The sequence below is a fragment of the Helianthus annuus genome, chromosome 3 (genome assembly GCF_002127325.2).
Source record: "Helianthus annuus cultivar XRQ/B chromosome 3, HanXRQr2.0-SUNRISE, whole genome shotgun sequence".
Taxonomy (NCBI): Eukaryota; Viridiplantae; Streptophyta; class Magnoliopsida; order Asterales; family Asteraceae; genus Helianthus; species Helianthus annuus.
The window spans coordinates 24,932,172-24,958,872 of record NC_035435.2 but is presented as its reverse complement, the minus strand read 5'-3'; the positions used below and the strand labels follow the sequence as shown (position 1 = coordinate 24,958,872).

The following is a 26,701-nucleotide window of genomic DNA, read 5'->3' as shown; positions in this document are numbered from 1 at the left end:
AGAAACTGGAAATTTACCTCACAAAAAAATTATAGTGGAACAATTTTGAATTGAATTGAACAATCTAGAGATAAGGAGAGGGCGAGCTGAAAAAAAGAAACTTAAATATTACTCCCATCCGATCATAGTTAACCTTGGAGCCAACCAAGGGCAACCACTTGGTTATTTTTTTTTTTTTTAATTAGCTGTAGTTAGTAATATTTAGGCATTTGTTTTTTAAAAGTATTTTATTTATTTTCCAATTTGATTGTTTGGTAATCCGTATATATGTTTATTTTATTTTTTAGACATTCCTAGTTATTTGCCCACATGTTCTGCTAGTACATTACTGCGGGCGTCGAATATATATCGGTTCGGTTTGGTTTGGTTTGGTTTGGTACAGTACAAGTACGATACATGCACTCGGTATAAACATTAACACATATTTTGCATCGACTGAAAACAATAAAATGAACATTCGTACCGCCACCGATGTTGTTCGAACGATACGGTATAGTTACATGACGCATGATTAACTATCCCTCTCTTCTAACGTTATTTTCACAACATATTAAATTACAACAAATTGGATGGTAGATTGAAAGGGATGAGCACTTGGATCATGGATCATACGTACACATAATTACGTATGTTTAATATTTATAATAAGAATAATGATATATGTTGTTACAATTTTCCTACGGAATTTCGACCATAGTTTTTATTTTTCGTTTTTCTAAAGTACAACGTCAACTTTTTATCCATCTTTTTGTATAACTCAGTACACACATACATATTCGTACCCATACACATACACATTATACATACATTTACACACATTATACATGCATATACATACAATACACCCATACACATCCACACAACCCATACATACATATATATATATATACACGCGTACACCTATACATACATACACACGTACATACACATACATACATATCTACATAAGTTTATTGGTTTAAGCTTGGGTTGCCCTCGTGGTAGTGTTTTAGTTTATAAGTAGCCATTGGTGTTGGTATGACTGCGAAACAATAGAATAGATCTGTTGGGTTTGACAAACCCCGCTCCTGGTCAGTCATGACCATGTGGAAGTGAAATTGGGTCCTAATTGTGATCGACGGTTCATGACTTTTGGGAGTTCTTACATTGCACCTAGACGACACCGTTTTATAGGTTTTGTCTTGTAATCGCATATGAGATATATTTGCCAAAACCTAGGTTTTTAAACAATGTATTTTGTTGGTTATTTTGGATATGTCATTAAATCTGGTTATGTAAGTTATTATGGTTTGTAACTCTTAAAATCTTGATATCGTTTGATGTTTAAATCATATTAGATGTTTGCTTATCGGATGATTTAAAACTTTTCAAGTCACGCCTCATTTTTTCACCTTAATTCGGCGGGGTGTGAATATAAACATACACTACACCAATACATACACACACACATATATATATATACATACACAAAACAAATATACACACATTCATATTCATATATATACATACACATACACATATAATGCACACACGTGCATATACATGACATACATCCATACACACACACACACACACGCACGCACGCACGCACGCACGCACGCACGCATACATACATACATACATACATACATACATACATACATACATACATACATACATACATACATACATACATACATACATACATACATACATACATACATACATACATACATACATACATACATACATACATACATACATACATACATACATACATACATACATACATACATACGTACGTACGTACGTACACATACCCACATACACAAATACATGTATACCTATATGCATACGTACACATAGTTGCATACGTTTAAAATTTAAAATAAGAATAATGATATATGTTGTTTCCTACATATTGGTGACAAATACTTCATTTTCGTCGAAAATATGTCACAACTTACAACAGATTTGCGACTGAATTATTAAATTTATTAAAAAATAAGCATTTTATCATTAATTCGTAGGAAGCTACATGATTGTTTCCTACGCCTTTGTGACAAATCTAATGAAAAATAAACTTTTTGTCAGAAATGTGTAGGAAATATAATTTACCTATATATTAAAAACAGAAATGAATGAATAGTAAACTTAATTGAATTAATACTAATAAAAATAGAATTGAATTAACAGTAACACCACTAAGGAATTAGCTGGTATCGGGTACTATTATCGAATTTATCAAACCAGATGTATTTTTGGTACCGTTTCGACACCGGTATTCATTGGTTTTTACTCTCAAATGCTCGTGCCATACCGGTACCCACTTTTGGGGATTTCGGTAACGGTATTTTTCGTACCTGTTGGTGCCAAACTCCTCAAATCTTGTAGCAACGTAGCAATGCAACTATGCAAGTAATTGCACCGTTTATATTACTTTTCATACACACAGTAAGTAAACTGTATTTCGTTTGAATGACGTTTAATATACACAAAAACTTATTTTGACTTATTTTTTGTCTTTTTCTGTAATGAATGAATTGTAGCATGTAAAATTAACTTGGATATTTAGATTATTGACGAGCAAATCGTATCAAATCCTTTAATCAAACCGGTATCGTATCGGTACCAAATTTACCATACCAAATCATTTTCGATACCAATTTAGTACCCACCTTTTGGCGTTTTCAGAATCTGACACCGGTCTAGCACCATACCTGTATTTATTGATTTTTACCTTCAAATACCATACCATATTGTACCGAGCATTTTTGGTGCCGGTACTTAATTTCGATGATTTTCCGGATCGGTATTTTTGGTACCGTTACTGGTACCGAGCTCATTCATATTTTAATGTGTTAGCACCGTAATAACTGAACTGAAAACAACCGAATTTCCAACGTGTAGGACGTGTGGGTCCTGTTATTATATATTAGGTTATTTAAAATCATTTTTTTAGCATGGAGTGACTATCCTTTTCACGACATTTTTATTTATGTTTTGATATTTGGTATCTGCTTGCCGTTACTAACATGCGTTTTGCAGTCATTGGGTCCCCGCCGCAACGCGCGGACGGAAAATCAACTAGTTATTTTTTATTAATAAACTAAATTTAGTACTATTTATAAACATAATTGTGTACATCCTTGTAGTTACTTTTGATTAATAATGTAAAAATAACTTTTTGACGGAATTGTGTCACAAGTTGTGACCTAATTCTGACGGAACGTTTAAGTTGAAAAAATAAATATTTTGTGACTAATGTGTAGGAAATAGAATTATTTTTAATTATTATATTAATTTTACTATTATTTATAAATATAAAAGTGTATAACCTTGTATTTATTTTTAATAATATTAAGTAATATGACTTATTGTCGGAAATGTGTCGCAACTTGTGACGCATTTCCGACGGAACATTTAATTCAACTAAAGAATAAATATTTTGTCACAAATTTGTAGGAAATGATTTAATAATTAACCTTTTGTAGATTATTTTTGACAGATCTGTGACGCAACTGTGAACTAATTAGGGTTTTTTTTCTGTCATTGTTGCGTCCAAAATTTGGCACAGAATTTTGGAAAAACAAATTTGTAGGAAATTTGTCACAAATGTGTTTGAATCTGTGACAAAAATAATTGTGTAGGAAATTATGCACTTTTCTAGTAGAGTTTGCGCCTTTTCTTATAAATACATGTAAAATATTTTTAATAAAAAAATAAAAACTAAAAATATAAAAAATGTTTAAAAACAGTTAAAAAGGCTAAAATATTTTTTTTACAAAAATGATTTTTTAGTGGAACAGTTTCTAGCCATTTTTATATGGAAAAGTGATGAAAAGAATTTAAAAAATGAATTTCTAACATGTTAAGTTAATATTATAAGATATTTTTATTTTAGTTGTTTCTACATGTATTTATAAGGAAAGACGCCGATAATTTTTTAAAAAAATTAATTTTTAACCTGTTAAATTGAATTTTTAAGAGTGTTCCCCGGTTTCACACATTTTTAATGTTCCACAATGAACCTCACACACTATATATATATATATATATAGGACAAAGATCCGTTAGGAACCACCCTTTATTGCGAGAACCGCGAGAACCAATGTGAACACAACCGAAAATGCCTAAAAATAGCTAAAAAAACGCACAAATTTTTTTTACTATTTTTATAAAAAAAAATCGCTACTTTTAGTAGCCAAAAAAAATTTTTTTTTTTTAAAGTTTTGCTACTAAAAGTAGCGATTTTAACATAAAAAATATTAAAATAAAATTTAGATTTTTTTTTTGATTTTTTTAGGTTTTTTTTTTTTTTTTTGGGGTTTAGTTTTTAGCATTTTAGCTTGGGGGGTTAGGTTTTTTTTAGGTTTTTTTGGGGGTTTTAGTTTTTAGCATTTAGCTTGGGAGGGGGGGGGGTTAGGTTTTGGGGGGGGGGGGTGTTTAGGTTTTTTTTTAGGGGGTGGGGGGTTTAGGTTTTTTTTTAGGGCGGGGGGTTAGGTTTTTTTAGCTATTTTAGGTTGTGTTCACATTGGTTCTCGCGGTTCTCGCAATAAAGCTGGTTCTCGCATGAACCTGACCCTATATATATATATATATATATATATATATATATATATATATATATATATATATATAGGGAGCCGCTAGAATGAGAACCACCTCGAGTTGTAAGAACCGCGAGAACTACACCCCACGGAGCGCCGTTCGCCATGATTTTTTTTTTACAAGTAGATGTGTATATTATAAACACAGCCGTAAAAAATCATGGCGAACGGCGCTCCGTGGGGTGTAGTTTTTTACACAACAAGTTTGGTGAAAAAAAAAGAAAAAAGAAAAAAAATTAAAAAACACCAAACTTGTGGTGTAAAAAACTACACCCCACGGAGCGCCGTTCGCCATGATTTTTTACGGCTGTGTTTATAATATACACATCTACTTGTAAAAAAAAATCATGGCGAACGGCGCTCCGCGGGGTGTAGTTCTCGCGGTTCTTACAACTCGAGGTGGTTCTCATTCTAGCAGCCCCCTATATATAACTCAGAAAACCTTTGTAAAAAAACCATGTAAACTCAAGATACATTTCTAAAAAAAATAGGAAATGTAATATACATATATTTGAACATTTTAAAAAAAGAAACACAAAAAAACACCAAGTAGTTTTTTTAAAAAAAATGTTACAAAATTTCAGGTTACATAATATGTATGTCCAAAAAAATGTAACATATAAATTTTCAACATTTTAAAAAAAAAATAGTAAGCGTTTTTTTCATTTTTTTTCATAAATAGGTCCGTGTACATTTATATTACATTTCCTATTTTTTTAGAAAAAAATAAAAATGTTACATAGGGTTTATTTGGGTTTTCTCAACTCACATAGGTTTTCGATTTATCTTTCCCCTATATATATATATATATATATATATATATATATATATATATATATATATATATTTAAAAGATTCGGTTTAAATAAGAAACACCATTAGTTGTTGTGAGAATAATGAGAACTCCTACTTTCCGCGTGAGTTGGGCTACCATTTTTTACACAAACGTAGATACAAATGTTATAAACACATCTGTAAAAATGAAAATAAAAACAAAAATAAATTGTCGAGTCCGTACTTATGCCTGATGTAAAATTTGTTTACAGGGATGTTAATTTTACTACATTACTAAGGTGGGTTCGGCTACAAAGTTCATTTTTTTCTACAAAGTGTACGAAGTTATAAAACACTATAATTTTAGCCATAAATCACACCTAAAACCACAAATAACATAGTGAAGATCACTAAAACACAATATCCAAACCCTAACAGTCCATAAAAACTTCAAACACACCAACGGAGAACTATGAATATAAAACACAACATGATAACCAACATAAAACACACTAATGTTAGTCATTCGATAACAAATCCTTATCATTCGAAACACAACACAAAACCCACAAATATGGTGTTTTAGTAATCTTCACTTTTTTATTTGTTGGTTTTGAGTATGTTTTATGGTTGACATTATAATGTTATATCACCTTTTACACTTTGTAGTGAAAAATAGACTTTGTAGCCAAAGTTAATAACATTATAGTGTTTTATGACTTTTTTACACTTTGGTTCATATATTATAGTGTTTTTTATATATATATTTAGTCTCTTAAATATCCTCGCAGATTTCGCATCGAAATTAATGGACAAAAACCCTGAATATGCTACGTCTGATAATAGTGTACTCATGGCCATGGCTAGAACCTTTCCGAGTGGGTTAGACAATGAGGAAACACTTGTATATCCAAGTAAGTTTTTCCTGCTCTACTATTTGCTTCCAGTTTCGGTTTTTCTTCTAAGAGTGTTTACTGTTTTTCTCTTTCAGATCCGGGAAATATACGTGACGCGATAGTCAACAGAAGTAAAAGGTTGTTTGATGTATTAGAAGATATATCGTTTTTCCTGGAAGATGACATGTCTTCTATTTTAAGATGTCAAGATTCGTTTCAAGACGTTGTCTTGTTTTTTTTACGTGGTAAGCTATTTATAACCATATCGATACAACTCTTGGACTAACCATAATTTATTTGAACTCAACAAGTGACCGCATCTTTCTAATAAATATTTTGTGGTCATGCAGTTCCAACAGCGATGGTGTATTTGATTTATCTTTTGATTCCCCTCCTCCTATTGATGGTTTCTTACCCGTTCTCTATGCTTTATCACCTATTGTGGAAGGTTGCATCGACAATAGGTAAGAGTGTTGGGTGATCTTCTAATAAGAAAGAGCATATGGTATTGTCTTCCAATGTTTTAGGACTTAGTATATATCTAATAAAAAAATTATACCCTTTTAAACTTTATATTATTATTATTATTATTATATCTTGCAGTTCCACCCATCAGGAATTTGGAAAAGAAAAAGAAGGAATATGACCACGCAAAAAGGATTCTAGACTTGGTATGCATGAAAATTAAGGAAAAGCACCTTAATGATAGGGATGATTCCTTTTACGAAGGACCATTTCTTGAGGCCGCATGTCGAAATGCATCTGAAGTTGTTAATGGGATTTTAAAGATATGGCCTCAAGCAATCAGGTGCACAAACAAAAATGGTCATGACATCATCCAGTTAGCAACAATACACCGTTCAGAAAAAGTCTACAACTTGATCTATTCCTGGGGGGATCGTATGAGTATTTATCGAACAATGAAAGACTCTTCTAATAACAATATGTTGCATTTGGCTGGGAGATTAGCTCCCTCAAATAAGCTCAAACTTATAACAGGTGCCGCATTACAACTACAAAGAGAGCTTCAATGGCGTGAGGTACACACCAAAGAAACTATTTTCCATAATTATAGAATTGTTATACTTCTATAGTAGCATGAACATTAAATTATATAGGAAGTGAAGAAGATCGTGTATCCCGCAAGCATGACTGAAGTGAATATCTTTAATGACACACCAGAAATGGTCTTCACAAAGGAACACCAGAACTTAGTGAAGGAAGGAGAAGAATGGATTAAAACTGTAGCGGAATCCTGTAGCATAACTGCAACATTGATTATCACAATCGTGTTTGCTGCAGCCATTACCGTACCGGGCGGAACTCGTCAAGAGACTGGTATCCCGATGTTCTTGGAAGAAGCTGGTTTCACTGTCTTCGCAATATCAGACGCAATCTCACTATTCTCATCCACTACTGCACTATTGTTGTTTTTATCAACTCTCACTGCTCGTTTTGCTCAGGAAGATTTTCTATCCCGTTTGCCAAGACGGCTGATTATTGGCCTTTGTGCCTTGTTGATCTCTACAGCTGCCATGATGGTAGCCTTCGGAGCCACCTTGTTCCTTGTCTTTTGTCGTGATAAAATGTGGATGCTCGTTCCCGTATGTGGATTAGCTTTCCTACCGATTGCAGTGTTTTGTTATCTACAAGTCCCCCTTATGATAGACCTATTCCAATCGACATACATATCCATGTTTGGCAAGGATAACCATAACAACAGTAATTTGGATCCCAATGACATGCGGTTCTTCTTTGGTAAGTGAAAAGAGTACGCATCTTAAATTATGTATTTTATCGTATTTCCTATAAGTGTGTAATAAGTGCATTCTTATGCATTGTTTGATTTAAGCATTAAATCCTAGTTTATAAGAATATTGTAACATGTTCCCTGGTGTGCCTTTAATTCAAACTCTTGGATTTGTATATTGACTACATGTACTTTGAATCCAACCACTACACAATTAGCCTTATTAATAAAAGGTCATGTAACTATGCTAAGATATAATTGTTAAAGGTAATTTAAACTAGCTGGGTTATCTGAATGGTTCAGAAGAATTTAGAAGCATTGGAACGGGTCAGGAGCCGTTGGTCAAGTTGTTTATTTTCTTAGCCTATTTAATTTTTTGTTCTTAAGTTGCTTTGGCTTCCAATGGATCGAACGGGAATTCTTCTTCACAATCGGCACGCTACAAAAATAACAGAGGATATAGAATTGAACGAGAACAAGAGACGTACTGAAAAGTAATAAACTGGTTTCACTATTATATCCAAAGATACAATGTTATGACCTGTGAGTGGGTAAGACTCCAAGAGAAAATCAGAAGAAAGGAATTCACATTATCACGTATGGGAGAATTTTCGGATATTTATTATTAACAAAAACAACTTGAGTTCTTAAACATGGAAGGAACTAAAAAGAGGAAATACACAACTAACACCATCTCCACGATCATTATGCACAAAATTTAAGGAAAACATAAATACAAGAAAAACTGTCGGAAAGTGAATGATGTGTCGTAGCGTATGGGCTAAATATGTAACTTGGTGTTCTATATAAACACCATTTCTTTGTAACCCTAATGGATCGTACAATCCATGTTGGTTCAGTTCTGTTTATACATGAAGGAAAACATTAAAACATACATGTTATAGCAGACAGTGCGCTGGAGAATCCAGTAATGGAGTTCGACATGCTTGTCATCGTGATCTGGTTCCTCCTTAGGGTGCTGACTAATGATGGTGACTTAGAAAACCGAAAAGGGATATCGGCTAGGAGAGGAGGTCGAACTTATGATGTTATGGCTAATGGGGTGTGTAATTGTGTAACTGAGTAACCCCTTAACCTCCACATAATTCTCCTCATATAAGCACCCAGGAGGAAACCTAATTAGTTAATAAGGGTAATATGGTCCATCAACCAGGGCCGGCTCAACCATTTTGGTGGCCTGAGGTGAAGTAAAATCTTGTGGCCTTTTTCCCAAAAAAATGTATGTAATTAAAAGTTAAACTTGAAGGGCCCAAGTGTAATTATTTGAAAGATTGTGTTAAAATTTAAAAACAAGGAAAAAATTGCTGAACCAAGGATTTGAACCTGGGTCGCACCAACATCCATACATACACAAAACCACTACACTGCCAACCATCAATCTGTTGATAACCCACACCCTAAATCTTTTATAAATGGACTGTGATTTCATCAAATTATGGAGGCCCTATAGTTTCGGTGGCCCAAGGCCCAAGCCTCATTCGGCTTACCCTTGGGCCGGCCCTGCCATCAACAATTACCAACTAATTATTTAATAGGTTATAATATATTTTGATCTCTATAATGTAAATGATTATGATGGCTATAGATTAAATATCGATACGTAATATATTTAATCTTACATTCTCCCACTTAGCCGAGTAATCATTTACTATGAGTATTAGATAAGCCTGATCAGGAGTTAACACTCATTTTAGCCTTAAACAAGTACTACAGCAGAGAAATACAGCCGTTGAATCATTATGCGACTCAGGACCCCCATTAATCATACTATAGCCTTAATTTAAAACCTAATCGTCATGATCAAAATACGCGTAAGCCCTTTGTTTGACTTGTAACTTTATTTGTCTATATGCCATTATACCGGTTGAACATATTCTAACAGACATACAAAATCAAACTGAGGAAATTTCATTAATCATAAAACATAAGCTAGTACAATATGCTCAAATAAGGTCTTTACTAAATCCCATATTCCGAACATGTTCTTCGTAAACCTTAGGAGGGAGACCTTTAGTCATCGGATCCGCAAGCATATCCTTAGTACTAATATACTCGATACAAAGATTATTTTCCTCAACTCGTTCACGTACAAACAGATATTTTGTATCGAGATATAAACCAGCTCCAGTCAAACTGTTACTGTTCGAGAAACTAACGGCAGCTGAATTATCACAGTAAAGCTTCAATGGTCTAGAAATGGAATTAACAATTTTGAGTCCAGTGACCAGATTTCTAAGCAACATTCCATGACAGGTTGCGTTATAAACAGCAATGTACTCTGCCATCATTGTGGAAGTTGTGGTCAACTATTGTTTATGACTCTTCCATGAGATAGGGTCGCCTGCTAACATAAAGATATAGCCCGAAGTGGATTTCTTGTCATCTTTGCATTTGGCAAAGTCAGAATCAGAATAGCCCACCACTTCTAAATGATCACTTCTTCTATAAGTCAGTTTATAGTCTTTCGTCCCTTGCAGATATCGAAGTACCTTCTTAGCTGCTTTCCAGTGATCTAAGCCAGGATTAGTCTGATAACGGCCTAGCATTCCAGCAATATAAGCGATATCTGGACGAGTACAGACTTGAGCATACATCAAGCTCCCGACTACTGACGCATAAGGTATCTGGCTCATTTGCTCCTTCTCAACCTCTGTTGTCGGACACTGGAATGAACCGAAAACATCTCCTTTAACTACTGGAGCGACGGAGGGTTTGCACTGTTGCATGTTGTAACGTGTAAGGACACGATCTATGTAAGCCCTTTGGGACAATCCTAAGATCCCTTTGTTTCTATCTCGGTGAATTTCGATGCCAATGACGTAAGAAGCATCTCTGAGATCCTTCATGTCGAAGTTATGCGAAAGTAACCGCTTCGACTCATGCAACATGTCTAAACTATTACTTGCCAATAGGATATCATCTACGTAAAGGACAAGTATAGTAAAGTTGCTCCCACTCATCTTGAGGTAGGTTCATTGATCCACTTGATTCTTCATAAAACCTTGCCTCTTCATGACTTCATCAAACTTGAGGTACCACTGACGTGATGCTTGTTTTAACCCGTAAATGGATTTCTTCAACTTACAGACTAGATGCTCCTATCCCTCAGGTTTAAAGCCTTCAGGTTGTTTCATGTAAACATCTTCGTCCAAATCTCCGTTAAGGAAAGCGGTTTTAACGTCCATCTGATGCAGCTCTAAATCGAAATGAGCTACTAGGGCCATGACGATCCTTAATGAATCTTTACGAGAGACAGGCGAAAACGTCTCTTGATAATCAATTCCCTCTTTCTGAGTGTAGCCTTTTGCAACCAATCTCGCTTTGTAGCGTTCAACATTCCCATTCGGATCCAGATTTGTTTTGAACACCCATTTGCATCCTACGGGTTTGACTCCGTTGGGTAATTCTACCAAATCCCAAACGTCATTTTTCTTCATGGATTCAAGCTCATCAATCATCGCTTTATTCCATTCAGAAGACTGATCACTGCTAATGGCTTCATTGTAAGAGATAGGATCATTGAGCTTTCCGGGATCCATTTCAGTCAGGTAGGTAACATAATCATCCCAATTAGTAGGCCTTCTTTGCCTAGATGACCTCCTGAGTGGATTATCGGGTACAGCGTTGTCTTGGTTATGAGCGTTTGATGTGCCTTCGTCATGAGGTATAATGGGTTCTGATTGTAGAGGTGAATTTAGAGTTGGTGCAGTAGCTTCAGGTGCAGTAGTTGCATTGGGTACAAGAGGAGTAATCGGAGTAATGGTAAGTGACGAATCTCCCCCCCCCCCGCGCGTCTTGTACTTCTTGCAATTCTTCGTAAGGGTTAGTACTGCTCTCACTGACCTTGAAATCCTCCAAGAACGCGGCACGCTTGGTTTCAACAATACGGGTGACATGGGAAGGATAATAGAAACGATAACCCTTAGAGTTCTCAGGATACCCGATAAAGAAACAGGTAACTGTTTTAGGGTCAAGTTTCCTTAGGAAAGGATTGTAAAGTTTTGCTTCAACAATGCAGCCCCATACTTTCATATATTTAAGACTCGGTTTCCTTCCTGTCCAAAGTTCATAAGGAGTTTTAGGGACAGACTTAGAAGGAACTCTATTGAGTATATGAACAGCTGCTTTTAACGCTTCAGTCCAGAGGAATAATGGTAAATTAGTGTTGGCTAACATACTGCGCACCATGTTCATAAGGGTACGGTTTCTTCTTTCAGCGACACTGTTCTGCTGAGGTGTACCAGGCATGGTGTATTGGTTCACAATCCCCTGGCCCTTACAAAACTCATAAAATGGACCAGGAGCTTGACCCACATCAGTATGTCTTCCATAATACTCACCGCCTCTATCTGATCTCACAACTTTAATCTGACGATCTAATTGCTTTTCAACTTCAGCCTTATAATCTTTAAAAGTTGTAAGAGATTCAGATTTCTCCTTAATAAGATACAAGTACATGTAACGAGAATAATCATCAATGAAAGTGATAAATGAAGTATGTCCTGTTATGCCAGCGATTTGGTAGGGACCACTAATGTCAGTATGAATGAGTTCTAATAAATTAGAATTCCTAGTGGCACCTTTCTTATTCGCTAATGTCATTTTACCTTTAAGACATTTGACACATGTTCCAAAATCAGAGAAATCGAGAGGAGGTAAGACTTCATCCTTTACGAGACGATTTAATCATTCTTTTGAAATGTGGCCTAAACGCTGATGCCACAACATGGATGAAGTCTCTAAGTCTCGTTTCTCTTCCATCTTTGTGAGTGATTCATTAATGTTATATGACAACAAAGATTTGGAAAAGCCATAATCTAGTTCTAATCTATAGAGACCACCATCCAGAACACCAGTACCATAAAGAACAGAATGATAGAGGATAGAGAGTTTGCGATGACCATGGGAAACAATAAAACCGTCCATGTCTAACTTTGGTCCTGATACAAGGTTCCGAGTTACCTCAGGAACATATAAGGTATCATAAAGTTTAATACATAAACCAGTTTTCATAACTAATTGTAATGTTCCAATGGCCTTCACTTCTAATTCTTGATCATCCCCAACCTTAAGCGTTCTTTGGTTTCTTTCCAGCTTCCGGATTGAAAGGAATCCCTGAGTAGAATTAGGGGTGAGCAAGTTTAGGTCTGGACCGAAAATAATCGAGAACCGAACCGAAAATATACCCAACCCGACCCGAACCCAAGTACCTAGGTACTTAGATCGGTTCCAATTTTTCTTATAAAATAGGGTCAGGTCGGGTCGGTTCTCGGTTCTTTTCATGGTGAAACCCGACTTGTACCTATGAACCGGAACCGACCCTATATTTAGGGTAGTGAATCGGTTCTGTATTTTATGTTTGATCGGTTCTCGGGTCGGGTCGGGTAATGGTCGGGTCGGGTCGAGTTTTTCCTTTTGCTCACCCCTAAGTAGAATTGGTAACATGAACCATAGAACCAGAATCAAACCACCAAGAATTAGCAGGAACACTTAAATTATAGGACTCAAGTATCATAAAATAATCGTTACCTTTCTTGGCCAGCCACTCCTTAAAGTCAGAGCATTCCTTCTGCATGTGTCTTGTCTTTTTACAGAACTTGCAGCGGATACTGCCTAAGGAGTTCTTAGAGCTGGAAGGTGCACTTGTATTAGAATTAGGATTAGGCCTTTGGACTTTTGAAGCATCCTTCCTCTGATAATTGTTCTTCCTTTTCTTAGAATTGGAGGTAATGAAGTTTGCAACATCAGTATGGCGATCCATCCTCATACGCTCTTCCTCCTGTACGCACATAGCGACCAGTTCACTCATTGTCCATTTGTCCTTCTGAGTGTTGTAATTGATCTTGAATGCCTCAAAGGACGAAGGAAGCAAAGTAATGATGAAATGAACAAGAAAACCATCACTGATTTCCATTTCCAGCCCCTTCAGCTTATTGGCCATGTCATTCATCATCATGATGTTCTCGTGAATGCCGGTCCTCCCATCATACTTAGTTGTCACCAGCTTGAGAATAAGGGTACTAGCGTGTGCTTTAGACGTCCCCTTGAACTACGCCTCCATAGAAGCCAAGTAGGTTTTAGCATCTTCAGAATCAGGAATAGCTCCCCTGATAGCATTGCTTATGGACTGCTTCATAAACATGAGACACATGAGGTTACACCTAGTCCACTTTTCATGAAGTATCTGCTTAGCAGCAGTACTCTGAGTGGTAAGGTCCGCTGGCTTATTCTCCCTTAGAGCATAATCAAAATCCAGCAGCCCAAGCGTAAGCATGAGAGCATCCTTCCATGCAGCAAAGTTATCACCAGTCAAAGATGGAATCCCCTGATTTGGTGCTGATAATGGAAATAAGATGAGCAAGTTATGATACTAAGGAAGAAGTCCTAATGTGATCTAAGGGCACGTTAAACTAAGGCAGGCATAAATAATGACCATTTTACGTTATGAAGCTGTGATATTGTCTATTACTAAAATCAAAATAATAGACTTAGTTAAAAATTCTACTTAAACGAAGACAAAACAGCTTTGGCCAGAAGTGTAATCATTTAAGCATATGTGCAAAGTGGTTGTAACAAATCAGCTTTGGCCAGAAATTGAAACAATCACTTTAGTTATGCACTTGTTAAGTATGCCATCTATGAAAGAATTAAATCAGCTTTGGCCAGATATTAAAACATTCATGCTTATGATGCACCCTTAACATAGCTTTCGTAATACTTGAATGGTAAGTAGATGTATCAAGTCAGCTTTGGCCAGAAATGATACATCAGGAGCTCATTCAAGTTAAGCTATTTTGGTTTTGCAAAACATTATCTGATTCTGATTAATTAACTAAATAACTACAAAACCAATTATTTAATAGCAAACTACCCGTTAGCGCGGATCGAACTCCGCGGTGAGTTCACTGGGGGGTGCGGGGGACAGCGTGCCCCCGCCCGGTCTCGACTGAGTTATGAGATCTCGAGTCAGTTATGAGGTCTCGAGTCGCAACCTTGTTGTCACGAGTCGGAACCATGGTCTCGACTACTATATCTTATGAGATCTCGAGTCATGATGAGGTCTCGAGTCGCAACCACGGTCTCGAGTTGCAACCTTATGGTCTCGAGTTATGACGTTATGGTCTCGAGTCGCAACCTTTGTCTCGAGTTATGACGTTATGGTCTCGAGTCGAGACCTTTGTCTCGAGTTGTAGACCTTTGAGCCCTTATGATTTCGAGTCGAGACCTTATGGTCTCGAGTCGAGATCTGTTGGTCTCGAGTTGTGAAGATTTTAAGGACCTAATGATTTCGAGTCGAGACCCTATGGTCTCGAGTCGAGACTGATGGTCTCGAGTCGTAATCTGATGATCTCATAGCTTCCTGTCAACAGCTGTTAATTGTGATAACATAACTGAAAATTCGAAATCTAAGGGATTATGAGATATTATTTCCTGTTTTAAGATGATCTAATTTTATCAACATATTTCGAAAACTTGTAACTGTTTATCTAATAACAGTTTTCGAATAAAGTTAAAAGATAAAATTGGATCAAACATGGAAAAAACACTCATTAATCCTAAAACATTCCAAAACATAACAGAATTATTGAATTTTCCCAAGAACATGATGAACCCTAAAAACATAAAACATAAATTCTGGAACCCGAAACCTGAATATTAATAGTTTTTCTAAACAGATTTCGGCTAAAACATAACCCAGTTGAATTTGAGTGAACATATCATTAATCTTTTTCCCGAAAACAGAGATCTCGAGTCGATCTTCATGACTCGAAACCGTCTGTTACAGTTTTAAAGTTACAAAAAATCCGTTTTCCAAGTTTCAATCCCAGAATTATGGATACGAAAACAGAACTGACTAATCAACATATGCTCTGATACCACATGTTGGTTCAGTTCTGTTTATACATGAAGGAAAACATTAAAACATACCTGTTATAGCAGACAGTGCGCTGGAGAATCCAGTAATGGAGTTCGACATGCTTGTCATCGTGATCTGGTTCCTCCTTAGGGTGCTGACTAATGATGGGGACTTAGAAAACCGAAAAGGGATATCGGCTAGGAGAGGAGGTCGAACTTATGATGTTATGGCTAATGGGGTGTGTAATTGTGTAACTGAGTAACCCCTAAACCTCCACATAATTCTCCTTATATAAGCACCCAGGAGGAAACCTAATTAGTTAATAAGGGTAATATGGTCCATCAACAATTACCAACTAATTATTTAATAGGTTATAATATATTTTGATCTCTATAATGTAAATGATTATGATGGCTATAGATTAAATATCAATACGTAATATATTTAATCTTACAATCCAATCTCAATATAATTCAAACCTCAATCACTGTGTTTGTTCTCTATACTAGACAACATGGTATCTGAGCTGGGTTTCTGATCCGTGAAACATCTTGTTCATCTTCTACAATCAATCACAACAAAAATCAAAATCAAACCAGAAAAAAAAAAACCAAAACCAAAATCAAACATCAAACCTGTCGTTTCCTTTATCTCCAATCCGTATCGAAAACAACAACAGCCCAGTCGCCCAATCCAACTACAGTTTATTCGAAATCAATCCAAGCCAATCCAACTCTGAACCAGAAAAAACCAAAATCAAATCAAAACTTAAACCCCGAAATCGAACCTGTCGTCATTCCATTAACCTACCGTCATTCACGAACCGAATGTTTTGTTTTTCTTTTCTCCTTCGCCAAGCAAACTCTCCTTTTTTTTCTTTTGAGTGCGAACCAACTGTTGTTGTCGAAAGTAAATAGTCAATTCCCGTTGTTGTTTTTGAAAACAATAGGAATGTTCCTATTATTCGTCCAGCCGTCCCCCACTATGCCGATTACAATTTATTAACCTCCAAAAAAAATCCTTTTGTCTTCTCTTGCTTTACAATTTCCGTCCACTTCTGCCTTTTCCATTGATCACCTCCTTGCTGTTCGTTGCCTCTAATTGCTTGTTGTCGTGCTTTTTGAAAACAATAAATTGGCCACCCACTTGCTGTTGATCTCGAAAACACAATAATTGCCAATCTTGTTCTTTTTAAAATCCAACGAACCTTGATACCAACGAACCCTCATCCAACGAACCTTCAAGCCCACGAACCCCCCAACCCACGAACCTTCATTCCATTCTTCGTAATAGTTCAACCCACGAACCTTCATTTCTTTCTTCGTAACAGTTCAAGCCCACGAACAGTTAAAGCCCAAGAACCTTTAATTCTTCGTCAACTTTGACTCCTTTCTTCGTCGCCCAAACCACGAACAATCAGATGTTAGCCAACGAACATTGACTCCTTTCTTCGTTGCCCAAGTACTCCACGAACCTTGACATCCCCACGAACAATCTAATTGAGTCTTCTCCACGAACATTCATTCCCACGAACATTCCTTTCTCCGGTCGCTGGTGGCTCGACGAAGAGGAGAAGACAGGTTTAGTGTGCGAGGTCGCTATCTCTCCCGGCTTGACCTCTCGCCCTAAGTGGATCTTTTGATCCTTCCATTCGCTTCCGGGATTCGGTTCTGTTCGGCCCTTTGGATCTGTTGCTAGCCAGTTCCTCTTCTCGATTGCTTAGTAGGTCTGATATTGGTCGCGGCTATCGTTATAGTGCAGCTTGACTGATTCGAATCCTATTAACCTTTCATAGAGTTGGTTCCTCGGCTAGGAAAAAAAATGGAAATCAGTCATGGGAAAAACAGTTCTTGGATATTCGATTCTGGTGCCACTGACACCATGACATTTGAACCATTGGACATACAGTCAATGTCCAATCCTTAAAAAACTCAAATCCATACCGCAAACAATGGAATGATGCAAGTAAAAGGAGGAGGGACTATTGAAATTTCACCAACTATGAAATTATCAAATTGTCTCTTGTTCCATCATTATCACACAAACTGCTCTCCATTAGCCATATTACCAAAGATTTGAATTGCACGGTACTAATGCACCCTACTTTTTGCCTTCTACAGGATATCAGGACGGGTGTGATTATTGGACGTGGTACTGAGCGCCAAGGATTATACTATGTGGATGAAGTGGCTCAACAAAGTACTGTGATGTTGGCATATGGAACCGAAAACCGGGAAGCCTGGATATGGCATAGACGTTCGGGACACCCATTCGTTGGCTATTCGCACCGTTTGTTTCCAAAACTCTTCCCGTCAAATGGGAAAATAGACTGTGAAACCTGCTTTCGTGCTAAAGGCAATCGACAACCATTCAAACCTAGCAATACAAAAGTTGCTTCACCCTTTTCACTAATCCACTCTAATGTGTCGGGTCCTGCTCCTGTGATGGGGGCAGGGTCTTCGGTACTTTATACTATTCGTGGATGATTGCACTCGCATGACATGGGTATATATTTAAAAAACAAAGCCGAAGTTTACGAGAAATTTATCACGTTTTATGCTATGATTCAAACTCAAATCCAAACTCAAATCTAAATCCTTCGATCCGACAATGGGGGGAATTTGTCAATACATCCATGAAAAAATTCTTTAAAACCAAAGGATTAATTCATCAAACCTCTTGTGCTCATACCCCCGAACAAAACGGTGTTTCCGAATGGAAAAACCGTATTATTCTTGAAATGACTCGAGCTCTTTTATTTGAATCTTAGGTTCCTAAATCTTTCTGGCCGGAAGCGGTTGAAACCTCAGTGTATCTCCTAAATCGGCTCCCCACGAAGGCTCTTAAATTTACGACTCCTCTAGATTGTCTATCTAAGTCTACCAGTATTCCCCATCCTCTTACACTTGAACCTCGAATCTTCGGGTGTACAGCATTTGTTCACATACCCAAAATCAACCGAAACAAGCTTGGCCCATGTGCTGAGAAATGTGTATTTTTCGGCTATGGGATCGATCAAATAGGTTACCGGTGTTATAATCCAAAAACTCATCAAATGTTCACCATAATGAATGTTGACTTTCTTGAAACAAAATACTTTTATAACACCCAACTCAGTGGTCATGGGGAGAGTGAATGTGTGACAACCCGAACTCTCGAGGTTAGTGTTGTTTACATTAGTGAGTATTATTCAGTATTATTCTATATGTCATAGTCTCCATTATAGTGGGATGAACATGCTAAATTTGTTAAACGTGCTTATTATTTCTCTGTCACAGTCTAAGATACGTTAAACGTGTTATATGTACTTGACTACCCATGTCACAATGGTGTAGCCTTATGTATGTAATAGAGAAAGTATTTGTATTGAGAAAGTAATTGTACTAATTCGGTTTAGTCACACTTGGGCCTACACTCCTCTCAACAATCAATCTCGGCCCATGTTACTTGGAGCCTAATCCGAGCCCACACACACATATATTTGTAACACGGCCTTGCATGTTGTCCCCATATTTTCAAACGTGCACAAGGTAGTAAACCCTAATACTCATACTCCTAGACTTGCGGAAGTCTCTTTCCCCTCTTCCTTATTCACGTGCAACTTGATTAGGATCTCGCAACCTCTTGCAAACCATACGCTCATCTAAGCCGCGACGGCAGTGGATACACTATTCCCCTTCGAGGCAACATCATCTCTTTTCATCGAGTCTTTTGGTTAGTGAATTCGGACTTATGTAATTCTTGATTGTTTGTTTTGATTGTGCATGAACTCGATTAGTAGGATTTACACGTGAATATATGTGATATATGTGAACCGTTGACACCATGAATCTTATGGGAAACAACTATAATTGCTGAAGAATAATACATGTGACATGAATCTCGGTTTTATGCGTGAACAATAGGGCTGGGTTAGTAGAGATAAGGTTAATCAGTAGGTAGGTAATGATTAGGATCACATGGGTTCATTATAAATGATTTGAACTTGTGTGATTCATGGATAAATAGAACTTGTATTTTCTTCACATGTTGGGCCGAAGACTTGACTTTATGGGGCTGACATACCACATGGCATTATTCACATGAACACTATTTGATTGAATGCAAAGATGAATTTTGTCAGAGCACATGGGATTGTAACTAATCCTTTTGTCAAAGTATGGCTGACAACTTTAACACAAATCACAATCCTATTGGGCCTCAACTTTTTGAACTAGGTAATTCACGTGATGATAGGCATCATTGAATATTATTAGGTTAATAATGTGTGTTGTATGATAAGGTTATATAGAAGTTAGTATATGTTAGATGCTATGTGCCGATAAGTAATTGGTTTTCTTTAATGTTGCCAGTGAATTATTTATGAAACAGTTAACTATCTAACATTACATGAGTTATCTATTTTCCGGAACGTATGTTAGGGATAGTCAACATATAGAATGATAGTAATATTCGCATAATAATAGGTTGTGTGGGGTTAAGGATGGTTACATAAGTATGGAGATTTGGGTATTGGGTAATGTACTGGACATGGGCTGTGAGATACAAATTTTGCAAACTAATATTGGGATTAGGTGTAACAGTGGCCAAACCAACTAAAATGGGCCACACTTGGTTGAGGGTTTAGGCTAGGTTGGTTGGCACTAGCTAATGAATCACAAACGAATATGAACTACAAGTTAGGTTCTTGGGTCGAGCACTTCCAGGTGGGCCACTAATCTTTTTAGATTGCACACGGTGTGAATAACAAAATGATATATTAACTGATATGAGATTCCATGATGATAACCGACGGACATGTTGTATGATAAACTGTTATGGTTCATAGGACGTGTGTCATTCTTGTGTGTCGCTACGTATACGTGATGAAAGCTATGAATACGTGAATTACTGTTATGACACGTGAAACGATGAGTGTAAATGCGTGTACGATCCGTGATTATTTAATGTGTGGTTAATTACATGTAAAACTGATTGTTATCTGAAACCATATTAGGATTGGATTGATCAAACGGTGAACACATACTTAAATCTTACCGAGCAAATCAAAGGTGAGTTCACTACATTCGAGCATGCGTCCCAGTGGTTGGGGACAGTCAGTGGGTATCCCATGGGGGGGATAAGTCTTTGGGTAAAAACGGGTATATTGGTTAATATTCTCACCTATCATCTTTTGTAAGTCCCTCATCGGGTATTAGTTAGTAGCGCTACTTAGGTTTGGCACCCTCACCCCGTGCCTGTAGAGGACGGAGGTGAACTAATGACCCAGTCTGGCCCAGTACTAGATAGGAGTACGTGGGATGGGCAGTCCGTGAGCCGTCCGTGTTTGGAAATGAGATATTAACAATATTACTTGCATTGGTTATTGAACTGTTTTACATACAACGGGTAACAAACGTTTTCTAAAACTGTGAACTCGCCAGCTTTGTCTGATACTCTTGTTACATGCTCGCAGGTCGTTAGGTATCTTGGATTTGGGGAAACTTGCTATCTGGGAGTGTTGGAGTGGTCATGGATCGAGGCTCTTGGATTAAATTGCATTTGATACATTGGTTTTAAGCATTATTATGAAACAATTGCTAAACAACTTATTACATGCTTCCGCTACACAACTTTTGAGAATTAATATCATGTTGACAACTTATTTTGGTAAATTAGTGACATGACTTATTTAAATATTTATCATTGGTTCAATGTGATTGGTGGCTCGAACTCTGATGCGTAACACGCCTCGCGGGGTTTCCGCAGGTGGAATTTTGGGGGTGTTACAGTTGGTATCAGAGCCACTGGTTATAGAGAACTTGGTTTTAAAACGTTTTCATAAAACCAGACTATAACCGAATTGATCCAAACGATGACCATGACACTCAGCTTCAGATTGCAAGGTTCGTTCCTCGTTACAGTATACATCACATGTTTAGTAGACATATCTATACACATAGCATGCACGATACAACAAGATAGATATCATGACACGTCGATAGCATAACACAACACTTGCATCTTGTAAATCCTAGTTTTGCTGTTAGTACATACCTGTGTTGATTGGAGTGGGAGAAACTTCGAACATAAGTTAAGAAGCGTCGAGAGGAGCATGCAAACCGCCTTATTATCATGGGTGCACACATAATAATAATGCGTGGTGCATGCAATTCCCAATGAGGCTTAACGAGTGCAAGAGGGAATCTCCCCTACTGTATGTGAACTTGAAAGTTGTAGACTTTAAGGTGATACCTGATTTTTTTCCCATTCTGAACTATCATTTGATCGATGCGAAACCTGATAACCTATAGGAGAAATAGTCGAGATTGTCTCCTACACGAATATGATCTTTCTATTTTTTTTCCTTTGAAACCTTTCGAATTCCGATGCTATCGAGTATTACCTGAACACCTAACTGAACGCCTAGTGGACTGTGTAGAGTGCTAGGTGCTTATACGAACATCCCCGAGTGGGGTGATGCACAACGATGAACGATCTATATCTTTCCATTTCTCTTCGTTTGTTGGAACTTGACATATTGACGTCCCGAATCTCGAATCACGACCATTTCTGTAACGCCCTCGCAACAGACTGTGTAATACATAGACAACTTGCAACATCGTTGGATGAGAGGGTAAATGTAGTACTTCACCAACCTTAAACATTGGACGACTCTGATGACCGGCAGCGAACACCAACGAATAGAATACAATCGACTCTTTAACCTCTGCCAGTGACTCATGAGAGTCAGCTTTTACGAATCACTCGGAACGTAAGTAATGACAATCGAATATGGTGTGGAATGCACCGCTGTCAGCACAATGAGTAGCATCTTAGAACGTGGCACAGAACAGTAGAAGATGGATCCTGTCAGTGGAGGATCATAGGACTCCGCTTCATGAAACAATAAGCAGAAGTAACAGTTACGACAACATCAGGGTACTCGTAATAGTAGTCCTCACTATGGGAGTGAAAAACGTTTACCACATGGATTGGCCGTTGGTCAATCAAGACAGCAACAACCAAGGGAACGACGGCAGTACTGGAAATTCTCGTGACGAAAACAACACTGGAAATGAAGCTCATGGAAGGACACTTGGTATTGACATAGACTATACCAGGCGTAATAGCAACACGATAGCTTGGAAGGGTAGCTGTTCGCTTCGTCTCCGCTCTGTTTGCCCTGATGTTTCTTGAAACCGAACTTGTTGTGGCAGTAAGGGATGATAAGTCAAATGAAACCTCATATGTCCGCTGCGATGTAAACTCGACCATGTAGGACTAGTGTTCGACATCGACCTACCTTTTTCTATCCTTGATGGTCTCGATGCGGTAGTAGTGTAGATTGATTATCTCGATATCGCGTAAATATACCTTGAGGGAAGGAAATTTTGCGTCACTTTATACTTGGAAGTGTCAAAGTGGTGAAAGGGTTAGCATCATATGAGCAATGAAGGCCCAGAAGTGTCTACGGAGGGATTACCCCGCAACGTTAGCAACTGTTACTGATGTTAAGGCTAAGGAAAAGAGGACCGAGGATCCACCAGTTATCCGTGATTCCTCTCAGCGTGTTACACGAGGAGCTTTCGGACTTGCTTCCACAACTGTTAGACAGAATCTCAGTTTAATCTCATGCCAGAAGCAGCCTTGATCACTCGTACTTCATACCGTCTTGCACCAGGAGGGTTGCAAGAACTGTCTAGTCAACTTCAGGAACTACCGGGTGAAAGTTTTAGCGATCTAGCTCCTTGTTCTGGGGAGCCCGAGCTCTATTGTAGAAATGAAGGACAAGTCCTTTCGTACGCGTATAGACTACCCCAGGGTGGCAATCATAAACCGTCACCCTCTACCTCGCATCGACAACCTACTTGACCCGCTGCAATGATCAAGCTTCTATCCGGAAATCGACTTAAGATCAGACTGTCACTTGATGGAAGACCCAAGGGAGGATGACTTCTAACACGGCATTACAGGTACAGTACGGCCACTACGATTTCCTGTTCTGGTTGTTTAAAGCTAATCAACACACCAGTAGCTTTATGGACCGCAAGAATCGACCGTGTTGTTGTCGACGTTTTGAATCATTACCAGAAGAAAGGAACATCATGGACGACATATGTATTCTATTCTAGAGCTCCTGAGGGGGGAGCCACTCCGCGCGAAGTCTCGTTGAAGGTAGCTTCTGGATTCGAGAGATACATTTTTGGTTATATAAACAACGAAGTGGGAATACACGTGGATCTCGCTAAGATCCATTTGGTTAGAAACTGATCAACACCGGAGATCCTTTTGAGGATACAACAATTTCTTAGTCTTACTAGATGCTATCGCAGATTCATCACAGGATTTTCAAAGATCGCGTAGCTTAAATCGCTTTAGCACAGCAGGGTGCTATGATCGTGGAAGACAAAACAGGAGGACGTCTTGTCAGCGTTCGAATCCCTACTCTGCAATGCTTACGCACCAATGCAACACAAGAGAATGATGACGTACGTAATGGAGTTACAAAGAGGAACTGCACGACACACAACCTGTGGTGAAAACTGTGTTCTTTGGATGTAAGTTGGAGGCATTACTTGGACGGTACCGAAAGCACTACTTAGACCGATCACAAGGGCCTCCCTAGTTTCGAAAGAGCTAAATCGGTTAATGGTATTGCTGGATGGAACTTTTGAGCGATTACGACTGCGAAACTTGAACGCATACGAGCTCAACAACTCACTATCGACTCTAACCTACCTGATCAAACTCGCTCTGTTCAAACCGGAGGACTGAAAGAAGAAGATTTTCAAGTTGAACCCATGTGGGGCATGGGGAAGAAACCTTGGCAGGTCAGACGATATTCGCCACCTCATGGAACGAATGTGGATCTCATTATACAGTAACTGTAGGAAATTTATGTTGAGCTAAGCACACCGGCCTCGATATTCTAGTCGTCTGGGTTTTGATGAGAGACATTAAGATTTATAAACCTTGTACTGGTGATCGGGCATGGAGGCCCACCTAGCTAGGTATAGGAATGGTGTTTGACTTGTGAGAAACTCAAGGTGGAGTATCAGCAACCAGAAGCATTGAAATGGAGATAATAACACTTGGATGATTGTTGATTGCCTCACATAACCAGCGCACTTTATTGCAATCAAGGACATTGACGAGTCGTCACAGTTTGAGAATGTTCCTCTGGGAGAGGCAACTTTTAGGCACGAGGTGCCAACTCCTGTTATCTCTGATGTTGATCTATACCTGATTTATGATAGGCACTACACAACACGCTTGGCTCACGTCTAGACATGAGCATTACTCATCATCATAGGACAAACGATTAGGGTAAATGAATCATCTTGACACTCGAAGACATGCTGCGAGCATGTGTGCAACCGACTTAGTAAATTGGAAGGATGCATACCTTCGGTCGAGTTCTAATGCAGCAATTATCATTCTAGTAATTCAGACAGCTCTGTTTGGGACATTGTATGGATGCTAATACCAATCTGTGTTGGCTAAAGCGAGTGACAACCCAATCACAGGACAAGGACGTGTACTCGAAACTATTGGGAAGATTGCTTGGATCGGACATCGGTTGGCGGCAACTTGTGGCCGTCAGGAAAGTTGGTAAGCTCAAGAGACACTAGGAGTTCGTTGTAGGCGATCGTTTCATGCTGAAAGTCTCACCCTGGGAGGGTGTGGGACGCTAGGAAGCGTGGCAAGCTTAATTTATGTTACGTTGAGTCACTCATGATGCTGGAAAAGCATCGGTCCCGTGGCCTACAAACTCGAGTCACCTGACGAATTGGGTAACGTAAACAATGCCATTCATGTCTCGAATCCAGGGCAATGCTTGACCGATGAAACGCTAGTGATACCCTTATTAGAGTCTGAGGCTAACGACAAGTTGCAGTGTCAAGGTGCCTATTGAAATCATGCCTCAGGAGGTTAAGGTTTGCGAGCACTGTCAAATTCCAACTATAAGAGTTCGTTGGAACTCGAGACTAAGTATCCGCAATGGTACAAATCCGCTGAATCAATTCCGATGCAACTGGTGAATTTCGAGGACGAAATTCCCTTTTTAAGTTGGGGATGATGTGGCACCTGAGGAAAAATCTGCAGCAATCTTGACTTATCACTTCACTCCTCTAGGCTTACTTGTCAAATTTCGGGACGAAATTTCTTTTAAGTTGGGGATGATGTGACAACCCGAACTCTCGAGGTTAGTGTTGTTTACATTAGTGAGTATTATTCAGTATTATTCTATATGTCATAGTCTCCATTATAGTGGGATGAACATGCTAAATTTGTTAAACGTGCTTATTATTTCTCTGTCACAGTCTAAGATACGTTAAACGTGTTATATGTACTTGACTACCCATGTCACAATGGTGTAGCCTTATGTATGTAATAGAGAAAGTATTTGTATTGAGAAAGTAATTGTACTAATTCGGTTTAGTCACACTTGGGCTTACACTCCTCTCAACAATCAATCTCGGCCCATGTTACTTGGAGCCTAATCCGAGCCCACACACACATATATTTGTAACACGGCCTTGCATGTTGTCCCCATATTTTCAAACGTGCACAAGGTAGTAAACCCTAATACTCATACTCCTAGACTTGCGGAAGTCTCTTTCCCCTCTTCCTTATTCACGTGCAACTTGATTAGGATCTCGCAACCTCTTGCAAACCATACGCTCATCTAAGCCGCGACGGCAGTGGATACACTATTCCCCTTCGAGGCAACATCATCTCTTTTCATCGAGTCTTTTGGTTAGTGAATTCGGACTTATGTAATTCTTGATTGTTTGTTTTGATTGTGCATGAACTCGATTAGTAGGAT

The 26,701-nt window shown here is 38.1% G+C and overlaps 1 protein-coding gene across 1 annotated transcript; it reads left to right on the top strand.

Annotated features, from left to right (window-relative positions):
• Positions 1 to 6,560: 6,560 nt before the first annotated feature.
• On the top strand, positions 6,561 to 8,148 carry LOC110928809 (ankyrin repeat-containing protein NPR4). The gene is made up of 3 exons (XM_022171843.2): positions 6,561 to 6,723; positions 6,863 to 7,299; positions 7,378 to 8,148. The coding sequence occupies exons 1-3, from the start codon at positions 6,621 to 6,623 to the stop codon at positions 8,023 to 8,025; spliced, it is 1,188 nt and encodes a 395-aa protein (XP_022027535.2). The 5' UTR covers positions 6,561 to 6,620; the 3' UTR covers positions 8,026 to 8,148.
• Positions 8,149 to 26,701: the final 18,553 nt, after the last annotated feature.